This window comes from Eschscholzia californica, unplaced genomic scaffold, assembly GCF_041429995.1.
Source record: "Eschscholzia californica isolate CP2 unplaced genomic scaffold, dmEscCali1.0.p SCAF_1, whole genome shotgun sequence".
NCBI classification, from domain to species: Eukaryota; Viridiplantae; Streptophyta; class Magnoliopsida; order Ranunculales; family Papaveraceae; genus Eschscholzia; species Eschscholzia californica.
Genome location: NW_028238198.1, coordinates 75,229,838 through 75,247,771, shown reverse-complemented (window position 1 = coordinate 75,247,771; position 17,934 = coordinate 75,229,838). Strand labels below are relative to the sequence as shown.

The following is a 17,934-nucleotide window of genomic DNA, read 5'->3' as shown; positions in this document are numbered from 1 at the left end:
CAATTTTGTGCTCGTAATTTATTTATGTACGAAAAGGCCACATCCAAGTTTCGCCCAGGGCCCTCAAATTCTCAACCACGGCTCTGCCCAGGCCCCAACTGACTTCCACCAAGCCTACTTATGCTAGTCATATATCGGACAGTTAGGTATAAGTGTCACTCATACCAGTGGTGAGGCCTGAGATTTTCTTCACTGGGGGCACTTTTAACAAGAGAAATCCACATGAATAAATCAAACAATATCTATTAACACATTATGTTTTAGTTTACTGTACTAAATACCTTCTCAATCGATTCAATAAATGAACGGTTCGTCCTACACTATAATTTATCATATTTAGAAAATGACAATCTTGGAAGAAATTTTTCTTCCAATCAACTTATTGTTATTTAATCTTCTTTGAATGATCCTAAGAAATTCGTAAGTAAGTTTCATTATGTTCTTCATTATATTTTTAAAGTAATTTAGTTTAAATATTTGAAGAAAAAGAATTACGCAATTTCATATATACCTATAAATATAAATACAAATAGAAATGGAAGCAAAAAAACAACACTTACTTTTTAGGGGAAAATGTTTACTTGTGAATCTCATACTTCTGTATGCATATTTTTGTGATTTTGCTATTTGTATTTAGAAATTTCTAAATATGCAGAGTCAATGTTTGGTTTCGCGAACGATTACTATTCAATAATAAGATTCTTTAATATTATTAAACAAAATATATTTAATCAATTAAAAAAAAGCTATTACCGAGAAAGTAGTGTTCATCTTTTATCACGAGTATACTTTCTAAATTGGTTCTTCATCTAAGGGTTGAGATTAAATTTCCAAACTTATCTCTAAAGGTTGAGATTATACCTCATAAATTTATCTTCAACGGCTAAGATTGCACCTCCCAAACTTATATCCAAGAGTTGAGATTATAGAACAACTCTGTTTCATAAGACTCGTGTCACTACAAAAATCGCGAATATTGCCGACGGTAAAAAAGCGTCGGCATCATATAAATTTCGGAAGTCCAATACGACCGACGACTCATCCTAAAACCGTCGGTGAATATTTTATCGCGACACATTTACATTTTTTCGTCGGTAAGGGCCGTCGGCAATATTCGCGATTTTTGTAGTGTGTAGTCAACACCAAAAGGTGTTCCACTTTTCGCTGGAAATGACTTATTTGGAAGCGATAAGTACATTGATTGCTCGAAAGAGCCGTACCTAGCTAAGGGAGGAAGCTATCTGTATTCGCCGGACAGAGAAGACAAGGCTATTGCAACGGTTACTATGGAGATTCCTCCTGCCCCCGAAACCCATACGCCAAAGGGATGTATCCTATCCTCTAGTCTAAACATGTACCCACTGAACACAGGTTACACCCTCGTTATATTATGTGACTCTTAAACCCTTAAAGGTCGTATAAAGAACTTTAAACTACTAATTAGCGGCACCTCAAAATTATCTAATTATTTTCATTTTATTTACGCTATAAATTACATATGGTAATTGAAGAAAGTAAACTACTGCCTCAAAGGTCGAAGACCTGCTCTTTTCGAGGAATAAACCTTAGCCTGGTAATTTTAATGGCACTCCTCTTTATTGTTGGTGGCGCACCTCCTCTCAAAGCAAAACTTGTAGGAATATATTGTGAAGAAAAGAGACACAATAAGAGCAAAGAAATTCTAGGTAGATTTGAGACAAAATCTCAAATCAACTTTCGAAATTTCCTCATGGTTTAGGACACAAATGAAGAGAAAGTTGATAAATCAACCCCAACCGTTGATTTGAGATTATCTCCTAAATCTGTATAGGATTTCTCTTGCGAGATCAGTTTGCAAAACAGTTTCAGGAGCGTTTTTAAAACTTCTCATTAATCCTATGTTTTTGAACCTTGTGCAATCCCCTTTCGAAAAAGGAGTTTAACCTTGTGCAATCCCCTTTCGAAAAAGGAGTTTTAAGGGCGCCCGACGTGTGTAAAGGAGGGCTTCATTTCTTTACGAATTTTCTCACAAATTTGTCATAAATAGGCGCCTCTAACAAATACAGGAGGCACCTTTAAAACTTCTCCTCTTAAAAGGAAGCAAACATGAGATACACGTGACCAGTTTACAAACTCCCAGGAAAAAAAATTGTTTACAAACTTCCACTTTCTTTTACTCTTTAATTAATACTATTTCAAATGGTAAGATTAATCTTGTTTTTGTACAGGTATCTGAGTATCTCCAATCTCTGTTTCTATTTAAACACTGACAACTTCTTACAATCTTCTGCCGCTTCCCCTTTAATCTTTTGCATTTCTCATAGTTAAAATTTCCCGCCAAATTCAAACCCACTAGGCTATCTCCAGTTTCAGGTAAAAAGCTCTTCCATTTTTGAAATTTGATTTAAAGAACCAGCATTGATTCTATTTATCTTGTTGTTTGACTTAATTTAAACCTAGTAATATCAAGTTTAGATTGAGATTTTTAATGTTCGAATAAAATATTATCCCACAAAGTCTAGGATCTGTTAACATTTGAAAATGCTGTATGTTTGAATTGATTTTGAAAGAGATTTTCGTTTCAGGTTGTGTTTTTGTACTCTGGGTGTTTATTAGTATATGAAGCTAGTGAACTAATTGCAAGCTCTTTTACCCTAGATTCATTTTGGAATACTTATCATCAAAGTGGCCTTAATGCTTATTTTGCGTGTTTATCGATTGATATTTTGTACATAGACAAATACTGCTATCTCTCCCAGATATTATTAGATAGCAACAATTACGCTCATTTGTCGTTCTCACCTTTGTGTTGCAAAATGCTAATACACAATATACTGGTAAAGTAATTGCAAGAGTTGGGGTATTATCTCTTAGTAACGACGACTACTAATTTTGTGAAATTAGTGGTTTGGAATGGAATTGAGATCTAAATTGATAAAATCACCTCAGATTCAAGTACATCGTGTTTTAGTAACATCAAAACGAAGTAATACTTAGGTTTTCTTTTCTCGAAAGATACTTTCACGTCTGCGTTTAATGGGCCTTTACGTGATCTCCTCAACCAAACTTTATATCTTTCTGTTTTTCCCTATAATGTGACTCCATACTATAGTCATCGTCTCGTTGCATGTTTTCTGCAGTGTGTTTGCGTCATGGCTACTGGTCAACTATTCTCCCGGACAACGCAGGCGCTATTCTACAACTACAAGCAACTTCCTATCCAACGGATGCTTGATTTTGATTTCCTCTGTGGTGTGTATACCTGTTCCTTTTATCACACCTTAATATAAAAGTTCTTTGTTTGGGTTCTTTTCTTAGGTTGCATCTGAATGTCGCGTCTTGGTTGATTGGTATCATGCTAATTTGCAATTTCATTCTTGTGGTCTCAGGGAGAGAAACACCTTCTGTTGCTGGAATTGTTAACCCTGGTGCCGACGGATTTGAAAAACTCTTCTTTGGTCAAGAAGAAATCGCCATTCCTGTTCATTCAGCGTATGCTATTTTTTTCCCAACTTGGTAACACAAAGATTTCTTTTACTTAATTTTCTGAAGTTTAACTTCTCCCATTATCTTCTTACTTTTTGCAGTGTTGATGCAGCTTGTGCCGCACATCCAACTGCTGATGTTTTTATCAATTTTGCATCGTATCGAAGGTTAATGCTGATATTCATACTAATGTTCGAAGGTTTTTCTCTTTATACTGAATGTCACTTCATTTTGTAATTTTACAGCGCAGCTGCTTCTTCCATGGCTGCTTTGAAACAACCCACAATTAGAGTTGTAGCTATAATAGCTGAAGGAGTTCCAGAGTCAGATACCAAGCAACTGATTGCTTATGCAAAGGCGAATAATAAGGTGAGAGAAATTGTTGGCAGAAGTACTTTATGAGGTGAAACTGCCGAAATCTTCTACATATTCATTAGCACATTTTTTAACAAAGTGCTATCTATCTTAATCTGAATCTAAACTTCACAATGAACTATTTCCAGGTTGTTATTGGACCTGCTACAGTTGGAGGCATTCAAGCCGGAGCCTTCAAGATTGGTGACACAGCTGGAACCATTGACAATATAATCCAATGCAAACTTTACAGGCCCGGGTCCGTCGGTTTCGTGTCAAAATCTGTATGTATTTATTCTGGTCTCATTCTGGGGGTCCGCAGTTCCTTTAAAGTTGAAAATTCTGGTTTCTAATATACATATAAAACTGAATGGTTATCAGATATCAGAATGTTTGTCATATTCTTTTTTTTTGCAGTCTGCCGAGCTGTAGAAAAATCTGAACTGTCTCTCTACTATCGCAGGGTGGCATGTCTAACGAACTTTACAACAGCATAGCACGGGTAACTGATGGAATATATGAAGGTAGCTACATCGTCTTCCAGGACCAATATGGAGATTTAGACCTTAATTGAATAAAATTACCTTCACAATCTGTTCAGGCATAGCAATTGGAGGAGATGTTTTCCCTGGCTCAACTCTTTCTGATCATATCCTACGATTCAATAACATACCACAGGTGAAAAACTATTTTCAGTGCATAAAGTTGCATCCCATAACTTTCCTTTTTCTTGGTAGCGCTGGAGATTAAAGCGAAAGCTGATTTTTGTTTTGTGATCCGTCAATAAACTATCCTTGTATTTCTAGTCGCTCTCAAGTTTTGATTTAATTCTTTGTTCTCACTCAGATAAAAATGATGGTTGTGCTTGGGGAACTAGGTGGGAGGGACGAGTACTCTCTAGTTGAAGCGTTAAAGCAGGGAAAGGTCAATAAACCAGTTGTCGCTTGGGTTAGTGGAACCTGTGCCAGGCTTTTCAAATCAGAAGTGCAGTTTGGTCATGCTGTGAGTTATTTACATCGATACAAGTTTTAAGAAGATGACTTATTTAACTAGACAAGCTGTTCAAGTGAAACCTGGTTTTGTTTGTTATTTGTACATCAAAGTACATTCTTTTGTGTCCGTAAAAACTGATTTATGTTATGTCTACCTTATGTTTTGTACTATTTGTCCACTAAACTACTTTCCATATGAAAACTAGGGTGCAAAAAGTGGTGGTGAAATCGAGTCAGCACAAGCAAAAAACAAAGCACTAAGCGATGCAGGGGCTGTTGTTCCCATGTCATTTGAAGCGCTTGAAGCTGCCATAAAAGAGACATTCGACAAGCTAGTATGTACCCGCACTTGATCCTATTTATTTGGTGTATGGATGCGTCATTTTCTTTCAGTTTTCATACCATATTCCATCAACTCACTACCTAGCTAATCTAGGGTGTTCTTTTTCTCTTATCACAGGTTGAAGAAGGAAAGACAACACCAGTCAAAGAATTTAAACCTCCTCAAATTCCTGAGGATCTTAATGTTGCAATTAAAAGTGGAAAAGTTCGGGCTCCAACTCATATTATCTCCACCATCTCTGATGACAGAGGTTTGATTTGAGCCTTTTCTTGCTGCATTCAATTGAATATTGGTATCACCAAGAGTTTAATCATCTTAAACTCTTTAATCTGGGTCATATTTTCAGGTGAGGAGCCATGTTATGCTGGTATCCCGATGTCCTTCATCGTCGATAAGGGTTATGGTGTGGGTGATGTTATCTCTCTTTTGTGGTTTAAACGCAGTCTTCCTCGCTACTGTACAAAGTTTATTGAGGTAGCTCCAAAGACTGGTCCTTGTTTCCTTTCACGATCCTCTTCAATCTTAACTCCTTTGTATTTATATATTTATCTTACTTAAGAACATTATTTGGTCAGATTTGTATTATGTTATGTGCTGATCATGGTCCCTGTATATCTGCTGCTCACAATACCATAGTTACTGCAAGGGCCGGAAAGGATCTAGTCTCCAGCCTTGTCTCAGGTAAACGATAATTGATTATAGCGTACGTAAGTTATAGTATCACATTGCTTGAGGGAGCTTCTGAAGTTTGAGTTATGAAGCCATTCGGGTAGGTTTATGCAGTCTTTTCGAAGAACAAAATCTCGTGCATGTTGCTTGGGGTTAGACCTGGATGGCCAAAGCAGGGATGATATTAATAACTATTACGGTCGTGCTATTTTAGGTTGTCGGACAATGCACTTAAATTGGATGTTTTCTTACCAAACAGGGTTACTTACAATTGGTCCGAGATTTGGAGGTGCTATTGATGATGCTGCTAGATGTTTCAAGGATGCTTATGGCAGAGTAAGTTTTCCTAGCCACTAGTAATATAGTGAAGCAGAAAATGGATGCTAAAAAGTCTATCCATGTTCTTTCACTACCATCTTTGCAGTGTCTTACACCTTATGAGCTCGTCGAACATATGAAAAAGAAGGGTATTCGTGTTCCTGGAATTGGACACAGGTATGGTATTTATTCAACCGTAGAAAAGTTATTTCATTATCAGCGTGAAGTTCCGGTCGCTTATTTTCTTACTCAAATTCGAACCTGGAGTCCTCATTTTTCTTGTCGTTATTAAAAAACAGGACCAGGAGAGGAGATAACAAAGACAAGAGAGTAGAGCTACTACAACGTTATGCCAGAACCCATTTCCCTTCTGTGAAATACATGGAATATGCTGTTCAAGTTGAAACCTACACTTTATCGAAAGCGAACAACTTAGCTCTCAATGTCGATGGGGCCATTGGGTCTCTCTTCTTGGATCTTCTTGCTGGTAGTGGAATGTTCAGTAAGCCAGAGATTGATGAGATCGTTGAAATAGGATATCTGAATGGACTCTTCGTTCTGGCACGTTCCATTGGTCTGATTGGGTGAGTACTTGAACTATGTATTTGTGTAGCTTTTTCTAGTATTGGTAGCTTAGAGCACAACTTAGCGGTTCTTTGTTATCTGAGTTCGACTCATCTGATATTTTATTCGGCCTTTTTGAATTTAAGTCACCAACATCTACAACAGTAAAATAGAAATTTAAACCGAGTTAGATATCCACTAATCTGTTAAGACTTAATCTAAGGCCAATTGAAGACCTAAATCCCAGAGTGAAAACTTGAAAGTAGGAAGCTATCGAAAATTTGTCTAGGACAGAAAGTGTTTCAGAAGAGACTAGAATGAGCTCTAAACTCTTGGGCCGGGGGTATGAGTGTATGAGCATCCATGTTCAACAAAGATGGTCCAGTAGTTCCCTGGGAAGACTTTTGATCATTTTGTAATTGCTATTATATGTGATTGTATTTTTCCTGTAAATTGGTCTGATTTCTCATGTTCTTGTATGAGGAAATGCAGACACACTTTTGACCAGAAAAGATTGAAGCAGCCATTGTACCGTCACCCATGGGAGGATGTCCTTTACACCAAATGATCCGATTTTTTCTTTAGGAGTTTGTAATCATGGTCTGGTTGATGATGTTGTAGGTTTCTATGCGTTTTCGTTTGTTTAGTTTAAATGAAAATGAAATGTTCTTAAACCAGATAAGTTTTATAATGTAGTTATACTTGTTCAGTATTCTTTTAGGGTTAATTTGACATGGACCTCCATTTATTTAGTGATATTAGGACTTCGCTCCCAAAATCAAAAGTGTTCTGGCGTTAACCCCCAATTGCCTTTTTTTTCCGTCATTTTCTTGTTAAATGGTTGGCATGTGAAACATACGCGTGGTTCGTGCAAAAAATACCCTCATCTAATCCAACGGTAAACAATCACTCTCGTGATCGACGGTGGTGAAATGATTATATTTCAACCCAGATTTTGGGAGAAATGATTTATCTGATACTGGCAAAGGGTAATTCCATCACTTACAGAAAGTTGACAAATCTCAATCCTTCGACCAGGAGCAAGAGCAAGAGTTGTGGCTAAGAGAGAATAACCAGTGAAAGCACCAATTTCCATGGTGTTTTTAGCATTGATTAGCTTAAGAAGCATACTCAAGAATTGTCCTTCATTAGCAGAAGTAGTCATTTCACTACCGTTGATCACGAGAATGATTGTTTAACTGTTGGATTAGACGGGGGTATTTTTGTCACGGACCACGCGTGTGTCTCACACGCCAACTATTTGACGAGAAAATGACGGAAAAACACCAATTGTAGGTTAACGCCAGAACACTTTGATTTTGAGAGTGAAGTCCTAATATCACTAAATAAATGGGGTCTATGTCAAATTAACCCATTCTTTTATCATGTCACGTACACAAGTGTTGCCTATGTCGGATATTTGCAGTTACTTCAGTGAGTGGGATATCGAAAATGAATACATTGTGTACGGTACAATAACACAAGTTGATGAAAACACTGTATATACGAGAAACGTTATTTGGTCCAAAAATGAGGGCCGACCACAGGCAAAAGCTGATGTGGTCGGTCGGCTCCTATTGGTTCAAGGCGTTTCCATATCCACATGTCCGAACTAATGAGAATCGACAACATCAGCTTTCGGCCTGTAGTTGGCCCCATTTCTGAGCCAATTAGCATTTCTGATGTACATATACTGTTATCTGTATGTACTCCAGTCCAAATAGCCCGGGTAGAAGGACACATCTCAATGAAAATGTGAAATTTTGGCCTCTCTTAATCTCTATCTCTCTCTAGTCTCGATCTCTCTTGAGCATCATTGGTAGGCCAGTAGCTCCCAATGACCCCAACCCTTGAAAACCTTAAAACTGACCTCCACCACTAAGAGGATAACTACTATACGTGTAACACATAACATCCACATATTTCACTATATTTGGTGGATGGTGGTCCTTCCCTATCAAATGACCATTTACATGAAATTGGACTCGCCCTACCCCACCATTAACTTGTACGATGATCATCCATCCATTTCTTTCTTATGACTCTAGTTCCATACTATTCTTTATTTGGAGATAAGTGTAGTATTTTCTATCACACAATGCTGACTACTACAAGAAGAAACATATTTTACATTCATTACTAAGTTTGGAACTAAAAACCTATGATTTGATTTTCTTTAGGATGATATTTAAACTCTAACATAGTTTTGTAAGGTGACTAAATAACTACTGAATTGATATGTCTCTTCTGAATTTAATTCAATAACATTTGGCCGGAAAGATGATGTCAGTTCAGTTCATCTATCTTCAGATGTATGGTCAACTTAAGTGGGTAAACTGGTCAAGAAGCAAGTCTAGTGGCAGGGGTGGCCCTGGGCCAAAGCGAACAAAGCGTCGCTTCGGGCCACCGCCTTTTAGGGACCACCAAAGACATTAATTTCTTTAAGAAATATACACAACTCTCTAAGAAAATTATAAGGGTCTCATTTAACAAATGTTAAGTAAAAAATGCCACCAAATTTGATGATCTTTAAAATGAATGGTGGGCCTAACAGTTTGTTTGACATGAAAAAAAATGTTTTTGAAATTTGAATATCCAAATCATGACATCCCAATATCATTTTCTTTCTTCAAGCCAAAGTGTCAAACCAGATCCGAGAACACCCTCTTCTTCTTCCCTACGGGATGAGAGATCCATTGTCATCTACTCATCTCACCTAGTCACCTTCCCTTCTTAGATTCTTCAAAGTCATTGAGTTATTGCCTTATTTAGGATAGAACAAATCTTATTTTCTACTATTTATTTATTTTTTCTCTCTCCTCCCTATTATATATAAATATATGATTTTTAGATGTTGTAGAGTTTATTAAATGGGTTAATTCCGTTTTGGCCCCCGATTTGTGACCAACTGGCCGTTTTAGCCCCGAATTGTGTCCGGCAGTTCGTTTTGGCCACAAAAATTCCTAAATGGCCCCAAATTTTTTCAACCTCCCAATTTTACCCCCATGGCATTTCTGTAATTATCTTTTTTTCTTTTTATTTGTCCACCTCATCTAACAATCACCACATCACTCTGTCCACCTCACCCTTCTTCTCAGGCGAAAAGTTGCCGGTCGGAATAAAAAATTCCGGCCGGCCACCTTTACCAAAAAAAAAAAATTTCTTCATCTCCTTCTTTCTCTCTTCTTCATTTCTCTCTCTTCTTCATCTCCTTCTTTGGCATAATATATTGTTTGCGGTAAACTCTGTTAGCAAAACACTTCAAACTAAGGATATAAATCTTGATGTTGCATTAGAGAAATTGAACAGACTCATTCATTATCTTGAAGATTATAGAGAAGTGGGGTTTGAAGAAGGCATGATTGAGGGTAAAGAGATTGCCATTAAGATGGAAGTTGAAGCAACATTTCGGAAAAAACGTATTATTCGAAGAAAGAAACAGTTTGACGAGAATGTGTGTGAAGATCCATCAATATCGTCTGTAGAAGCATTTAGAGTTAATTATTTCATATACATATTAGATTATGCTCTTTGTTCATTTAAGAGCAGATTCGAGCAATTTCAGAAGTACAAAGAAATATTTAGTTTGCTGTTTGAGTTAGAAAAAGTTAAACTCCCAAGATGATGGTGATTTGAGAGATTCATGTGTTTGCCTTGAAACCTTTTTCAAGCATAATGAGTCATATGACATAGACAGACTAGACTTATTTTCTGAACTGAAAGTCTTGAAGCGTCTTTTACCAAAATTCGACATAATCTCCTGTGTTCTTTTCTGGGCAATCAAATTTAAGTTTTATTGACGTAGAAGAGAGAGCCTAAGTGATGTCGAATTTGTGCAACAACCTTGTTAAACTAGTCTAGTAGATCGGTTTGTTGCTCAATGTCTGAATTTGTATATTATAAGTTGGCTAAACCAACTCAAATTCACAATATCCACTTATCCACCTACAGACCATTTTAATTTGTAACCTTTTCTTTCCCCATTTGTTGTCTCAAAATAGAGGGTGAAGTTGTTACCAAGTTACTATATAGAGCTGTGTTTATTTTGGTGAAAGATGTAAATTATGGGCTTAATAACACAGTGAGTCCAATATTAATACAAAATAAGTCAAAAATTCAAAAATCACGAATTTAGATATTTATTAAACAAATTATGTTTACATGACATTTTTGTTTTACTGCATTATTACCTCTATACATTTTATTGTTTAACTTCGCGCAATTGAGGAAATCGACGGCCTGAGACACCACACGCGTGCTTTACACGCTCAACTTTCTTATTGCCCCAGATCAGCAAACGGAGAGGCCCATGAATTGGACCACTTGAGTTAGACCCTCCAATTTGTGTCTACGACATTTCAATCCTTATTGTTAACGTTATTACAATTCAGTACCTTTTGTTTTAATAACTTTCATGAATGGTCCCTACGGGAACTAAACTTTGTTATCTTTTTCGTTAAATGGATGTTTCTCTCACATAAAAAAGATTTACTATGCTGCTTGTAGAATAAACTTATTCTTACACATAACTATACGTTCACTAAATGAATAATACATTAACAATTTATCTGTGTGTTTGTATTAAGAAAAATTAAATATTAAAATAATAGATTATAGTTAGACGTCAAACACAATATATATTTTTTGTTTCAGACCTAAAAGTCTTTTTTTTTGTTAAAAGAGATCTAAAAGGTCTTAAGAATCATATTTAGATCATTGTGTGGCTAGAATTAGGACACGTCAACTTACATAGGGTAATTTATGTTTGGATTAGGGCTTGTATCAAAACCACAACATTGAGAAAAAAAATGCTGTCTTTCCCAATACAAAGAAGAAAATAGTGTGAAGGCACATGATCCTTTAAAGTTGGTTTATAATCATCCACAGAAATTTGGGAATAAACAAAAAGTACTACTGATTCAGTAACAATTGACCACACCCCACTCTCTTTCTCTCTCTACATTCTTCTTCACCATCCTTCACAAATGGAAAAGGTGCAAAAATCACTCCCATTATTATTCACTCTCTCTCTCCACTTTCTCTCACTAACTACACTAGTACTACTAGTAGTAAATATTGGTCTTCTTCTACTAATCCAAACCCAACAAAAGGGAAAAAAAATTCAAGACTTCATAATTCTGACACTTTCTCTCTCTCTCTCTCTTTCTCTATATGTAAAGTTCACAATTTCTCTCTCTAGTTAGAAGTCAAATTTTAATGGCTTCAGGAAGCAGAGGAACAATTGGGAACACCACCAACAACAATCAGAATTCCTCAGGTGGTAGCAACAGAAGAACCCATACCCATCAACAAACACATTCTTCAACTAACAAAACAATTGCTCAATATACAATTGATGCCCGTCTTCATGCAGTTTTTGAACAATCTGGTGAATCTGGTAAGTCTTTTGATTACTCACAATCTATTAGAAATACTTCTCAATCAGTTCCAGAACAACAAATCACAGCTTATTTGTCGAAAATTCAACGTGGTGGTCTAATTCAACCCTTTGGGTGTACGATTGCTGCTGAAGAAACTACTTTTAGGGTCATTGCTTACAGTGAAAATGCATCAGAAATGCTCGACCTTATGCCTCAATCAGTACCCAGTCTTGAAAAACGTGAATCTCTCATGGTGGGAACTGATGTTAGGACACTTTTTACCCAATCTAGTACAGTTTTGCTTGAAAGAGCTTTTGGGGCACGTGAAATTTCATTGTTGAACCCTCTTTGGATCCATTCCAAGAATTCTGGCAAACCCTTTTATGCAATTTTGCATAGAATTGATGTGGGAATTGTAATTGATTTAGAGCCAGCTAGGTCAGAAGATCCTGCTCTGTCGATTGCTGGGGCAGTTCAGAGTCAGAAACTTGCTGTCCGGGCGATTTCGAGGTTACAGGCTCTTCCTGGTGGGGATATTAAGATTTTGTGTGATACTGTTGTTGAACATGTTAGAGAGCTTACTGGGTATGATAGGGTTATGGTGTATAAGTTTCATGAGGATGAACATGGGGAGGTTGTGGCTGAGAGTAAGAGGCGTGATTTGGATCCATACATCGGTTTGCACTATCCTTCCACTGATATACCCCAAGCGTCACGGTTCCTCTTCAAGCAGAACCGGGTTAGGATGATAGTCGACTGCCATGCCACACCGGTGTGTGTGATTCAGGATGAAGATCTAATGCAGCCTTTGTGTTTAGTTGGTTCGACTCTTAGAGCACCTCACGGATGTCATGCTCAATACATGGCTAATATGGGTACAGTGGCCTCATTAGCCATGGCGGTGATCATCAATGGAAATGATGAAGAAGGTGCCGGACCTGCCGCTGGTAGAAATTCCACAAAGTTATGGGGGCTTGTTGTGTGCCACCACACATCTGCACGATGTATCCCATTTCCTCTCCGTTATGCTTGTGAGTTCCTCATGCAGGCCTTTGGGCTTCAATTGAACTTAGAGTTACAATTAGCGTCCCAAATGCGGGAAAAACACGTTCTTCGGACTCAAACTCTCTTGTGTGATATGCTGCTTCGAGATTCGCCAACTGGAATTATTACTCAGAGCCCAAGTATTATGAATCTTGTGAAGTGTGACGGAGCTGCACTGTTCTACCAAGGGAAGTACTACGCGCTCGGTGTTACTCCAACAGAAGCACAAATAAAGGATATTGTGGAGTGGTTGTTGGCTTACCATGGGGACTCGACAGGATTGAGTACTGATAGCTTAGGTGATGCTGGATATCCTGGAGCAGCAATGTTGGGAGATGCAGTTTGTGGGATGGCAGTGGCTTACATAACCGCTAAAGACTTTTTATTCTGGTTTCGATCTCACACAGCAAAAGAGATAAAGTGGGGAGGGGCGAAACATCATCCAGAGGACAAGGATGATGGTCAGAGGATGCACCCACGTTCTTCGTTTAAGGCGTTTTTGGAAGTGGTTAAGAGTAGGAGTTTGCCATGGGAGAATGCGGAGATGGACGCAATCCACTCTTTGCAGCTTATACTTCGAGATTCCTTTAAGGACTCTGAAGGAAGTATTTCTAAGTCTGTTGTCAATGCTGAAGCTGGGAGTTCGGAATTGCAAGGAATGGACGAGCTTATCTCAGTTGCAAAAGAGATGGTTAGGCTGATAGAGACTGCAACTGCTCCAATTCTCGCTGTAGATTCTGATGGTAGGATAAATGGGTGGAACGCAAAAGTTGCAGAGTTGACAGGGCTGCCTGTTGAGGAAGCTATGGGAAAGTTATTAGTTCAAGACATTGTTTATAAAGAATCGGCAGAGGTTGTTGACAAGCTTCTTTCCCATGCTTTACGAGGTAAGTCATCCCACTTCGGATTTCTCTTTTATGTTATTGCAGCTTCTGACATGTTTGCCCTCTGATATGGATTTTCATTAGTTTTTCTCCGAGCTGAAAAAAATTGCAACATAGAACTGCATATTTTAACTCCAAACAAGCCTGAAGAATGGCCTCCTCTCCTCTTTTTCGTTAAGTGGTTGCTTTTAATTTTTTTTGGTATTTGCAATGATGTCTTGTATAGTGTTGGCTGAAAAAATGAGTAGCCCATCAATAGATTAATATACATGCAGGTGAAGAAGATAAGAATGTAGAGATAAAGCTGAAGACATTTGGTTCACAAGAACCCAACAAAGGCCTCTTTCTGGTGGTCAACGCCTGTTGTAGCAGAGATTACCTGAACAATATTGTAGGTGTGGGTTTTGTGGGTCAGGATATTACTAGTCACAAAGTGGTAATGGACAAATTCACCAATATACAAGGTGATTACAAAGCGGTTGTGCATAACCCTAACCCTTTAATCCCACCTATATTTGCTTCGGACGAGAATACCTATTGTTTGGAGTGGAATACAGCTATGGAAACACTTACTGGGTGGGGAAGAGAGGAAATGCTAGGGAAGACGTTGGTAGGAGATATTTTTGGAAGTTGTTGTCGACTCAAAGGCACTGATGCTCTTACAAAGTTCATGATTGTCCTTCATAATGCAATGGCCGGCATTGACTCCGACAAATTTCCATTTGCATTCTTTGATCGGAATGGGAAATACGTCCAAGCTCTCTTGACAGCTAATAAAAGGGTTAATATGGAGGGTCAAACTATTGGGGCCTTTTGTTTTCTGCAGATTGTGAGTCCCGAATTGCAGCAAGCTCTTGAAATCCAAAGGCAGCAAGAGAAGAAATGCTTTGCTAGAAAGAAAGAGTTGGCATATATTTGCCAGGAGGTAAAAAATCCTTTACGTGGGTTACAGTTCACTAATTCTCTATTGGAAGCTACAGATTTAACTGAAGATCAGAAGCAGTTCCTTGAGACTAGTGCTGCTTGTGAGAAGCAGATGATGAAGATTATTAAGGACGTTGATCTGGAGCGCATTGAGGACGGGTAAGTCCTCCCTGTAGTTTCTCTCTTCACATATAAATTACTAAAATAACGTCAGGGGCTGCAAGTAATCATCCTGGCCTTATAGAGTTTGATGGACTAGAGTACTCGAGTTAAAAGTTGTAGCGCTTGTTCTTTTAATGTTATGTGATCTGGGAATAAACTTGAGTAATCTTCTCTGCAACATTACTCCCTTTTGGACTTCATACGATGTTCCTGGCCTCTGGACTTGTTTGGTGTCCTTGGACCTCGCTCACCTCAAATGCTAGCTTAGGATGTGAGTCTTCTATACACATTTGTAAACTGACCACCCCCACTCCCACAACCAATGTGGGATAACTCCAATAATCTTTCCTTTTAAACATTGGGACTGGAAAACAATCTACGCCTTCCACAACAGGACCTGAAAGAATCTGATAAACATGAGCCCTGGTATCATTACTCAGTAGTCTTAGGCCTCACACAAATACGCACACCAAAAGCTAGCTAAAGTGGTTAGGCTTTCTCTCACACTTATAAACGAACTAGTATCTACCACCCTTCTCACAACCGACGTGGGATAACTCCTATAGAATTATAGGAGTACCAGTTATACAACCCATGGACACGCCCATGGAAACGTAGGAAGTCTTTAGTTCTTTAGAGTAAAAAATGATATGAAGTTTATGACCTGTACTTCCTCGCGCTGTTTTTGGCTCAAACATTTGAAGTTTTTCCAGAGATGTTTAGTTCTTTAGCTGAAAATGATATGAAGTAGACTCACTAGAATCTGCTCCTTATATAGGTTTTTTTGTTGCGAAGTGGTTACTGTACATCATAGAAGCAAGAATTGGAATGTATTAATAAACTCTTATTGGAAATGCCTCTAGGAGGCAACTGATGGAGGGAAATCTAGATGATCTTCAGGCAGTAAGGAAACATAACATAGGAGGTTCTTATACTATATTTCCATATGTAAAATTTAACCTGATTGCATTAGTGCATGCTATTTTCATCTCCCTAGTCCTGACTCCCTGTCATAGATGTTTTAAGATCACTACACATCAAATATGCGGTGAATCTATTTTACAAGTATACTTGAAGAATTAATTTGTTTTGCAGTTGTTGATTTATTTCGTTGGAGTTTTATTCTGGTACAGGTCCTTAGAGCTTGACGAGGCTGAATTTTTACTTGGAAACCTCATAAATGTTGTTGTGAGCCAAGTAATGATCCTCCTGAGAGAAAGAGGTTTGCAACTGATTCGAGATATTCCAGACGAAATCAAAACACTAGCTGTTTATGGTGATCAAGTCCGTATTCAACAAGTTTTAGTTGATTTTTTGTTGAATGTGGTCCGATATGCACCAGCTCCAGAAGGTTGGGTTGAGATTCAAGTCCGACCAAGCTTGAAGAAGATATCCGATGGAGTAGAGCTTGTCCATCTTGAATTCAGGTATTTTTCTGGGTTCAGGAGAAAAGAAAACAACTTATATTATATGATGCATGAACATGTAGGTAGCTAAGTTATATCTGATTTAGGATCCCTATCGCCCAGCACTATATCTTCACCAATCAAATACGTGCAAGACTGAACAAAACTGACTATATTAGTTTCAAAAAAACAAAACTGACTATATTGCTAGTGCGCAAATGATACTCAGTTATAAAAAATTTCTCATCGCCATTCCAGTAAAGTTAGAGTGGCCCCCTACCTGACCCTTCTTACCATTGCTGTCACTGTTTTCGAGATCTGAAGACCCACATCTCCATGAAATGTTGGTAATTAACTGTAAGTTTGACACAAAAGGTCAAGTATATAAACGGTCAATGTAGAATTGGTTTGTTTTTTTATAGAAAAACTCTAACAAGTGTACATCCCATTCGCCAAGACTGGAAAGCTTTCACCAAAACTGTCATATACTTTTTTTCTATGAAATATCGGTACTATTGATAAGTTTCTATTCGGTGTAGGATGGAATGCCCTGGTGAAGGACTTCCCCCTGAACTTGTTCAAGATGCATTTAACAGCAACCAATGGCTGACACAAGAAGGTTTGGCACTGAACATGTCGAGGAAGATTCTAAAGATGATGAATGGTGAAGTCCAATATATCAGAGGATCAGAGAGATGCATTTTCCTTATCATTCTTGAACTTCCCTTTCCTCGAAGGGGTTCAAAAAGGCCATTGACTTAGGTATCCATTCTCCTTCCTAGTGAACTTAAAACCATTTTATCAAACAACAAATCACCACTCTCTTCATTTTGGACAAAATATTCCAAAAAATAAACTACTTCACCAATCTTAGCTAGACGTTATATTTTTCTTAAAATAGTAACTATTTCGCTCTGAAGTTTATACGAGTATATTATTCTAAGCTCGTACAGACAATTTGCGGCTAGGAGGACACTGTCAGTATCATAGAGTTGTATCTCAAGATTGTTGCAGAGTCTTTTATTGTAAACTTGTGAGCTATTATCGGTCAAGTTATAGAGGGAAACAGCGACTCCCTTTTCATCCTACTGTAAGAATTTGTAAATCAAATATAATTTGTATGACATCTGATTTATGATATTTAAATGGGTAGTTTTCTTCTTTACTCTCTCTTGTTCATTCAGCTGTTGTTTACTAGCAATTTAATCATATATAAATTCCCATTTACATATGACGAGGAGTGATAAAATAACCGAAAAAAGCTTATGAAAATTAAGAATGTCAAGATTCTACAACAACCAGAATCTGATGCTTATGGACCACTTATCGGTATCTGTAAGGTCTGGAAGTCTCTCCCATGAAGCATAATTGCTAATGTGCGTGGACGAAAAATCTAAAATAAAAAGTAAATCGGGTTCGAGGTCCAAA

The 17,934-nt window shown here is 37.7% G+C and overlaps 2 protein-coding genes across 2 annotated transcripts; both read left to right on the top strand.

The window, feature by feature from the left end:
* The first annotated feature begins 2,106 nt into the window (after positions 1–2,106).
* LOC147569151 (ATP-citrate synthase beta chain protein 2-like) lies at positions 2,107–7,425 on the top strand. The gene is made up of 17 exons (XM_086671726.1): positions 2,107–2,352; positions 3,120–3,231; positions 3,369–3,471; positions 3,567–3,632; positions 3,711–3,834; positions 3,969–4,103; positions 4,283–4,343; positions 4,421–4,497; positions 4,666–4,821; positions 5,018–5,146; positions 5,272–5,404; positions 5,501–5,628; positions 5,730–5,835; positions 6,083–6,159; positions 6,248–6,318; positions 6,441–6,725; positions 7,198–7,425. The coding sequence occupies exons 2-17, from the start codon at positions 3,132–3,134 to the stop codon at positions 7,271–7,273; spliced, it is 1,827 nt and encodes a 608-aa protein (XP_086527852.1). The 5' UTR covers positions 2,107–2,352; positions 3,120–3,131; the 3' UTR covers positions 7,274–7,425.
* A 3,944-nt stretch (positions 7,426–11,369) lies between these two features.
* Positions 11,370–17,671, top strand: LOC147569150 (phytochrome B-like). Its single transcript, XM_086655599.1, has 4 exons — positions 11,370–14,017; positions 14,290–15,097; positions 16,234–16,527; positions 17,046–17,671. The coding sequence occupies exons 1-4, from the start codon at positions 11,923–11,925 to the stop codon at positions 17,266–17,268; spliced, it is 3,420 nt and encodes a 1,139-aa protein (XP_086511725.1). The 5' UTR covers positions 11,370–11,922; the 3' UTR covers positions 17,269–17,671.
* Positions 17,672–17,934: the final 263 nt, after the last annotated feature.

What these genes read in the sequence shown, in the direction of transcription:
- LOC147569151 (XM_086671726.1), top strand. Translation starts at nt 3,132, where the DNA reads ATGGCTACTGGTCAACTATTCTCCCGGACAACGCAGGCGCTATTCTAC. An exon ending in ATGCAAAGGCGAATAATAAG is followed by an intron (nt 3,835 to 3,968) that starts GTGAGAGAAATT and finishes AACTATTTCCAG; the next exon opens with GTTGTTATTGGACCTGCTAC. An exon ending in AGTCTCCAGCCTTGTCTCAG is followed by an intron (nt 5,836 to 6,082) that starts GTAAACGATAAT and finishes CTTACCAAACAG; the next exon opens with GGTTACTTACAATTGGTCCG.
- LOC147569150 (XM_086655599.1), top strand. Translation starts at nt 11,923, where the DNA reads ATGGCTTCAGGAAGCAGAGGAACAATTGGGAACACCACCAACAACAAT. An exon ending in CTGGAGCGCATTGAGGACGG is followed by an intron (nt 15,098 to 16,233) that starts GTAAGTCCTCCC and finishes ATTCTGGTACAG; the next exon opens with GTCCTTAGAGCTTGACGAGG. An exon ending in CTTGTCCATCTTGAATTCAG is followed by an intron (nt 16,528 to 17,045) that starts GTATTTTTCTGG and finishes TATTCGGTGTAG; the next exon opens with GATGGAATGCCCTGGTGAAG.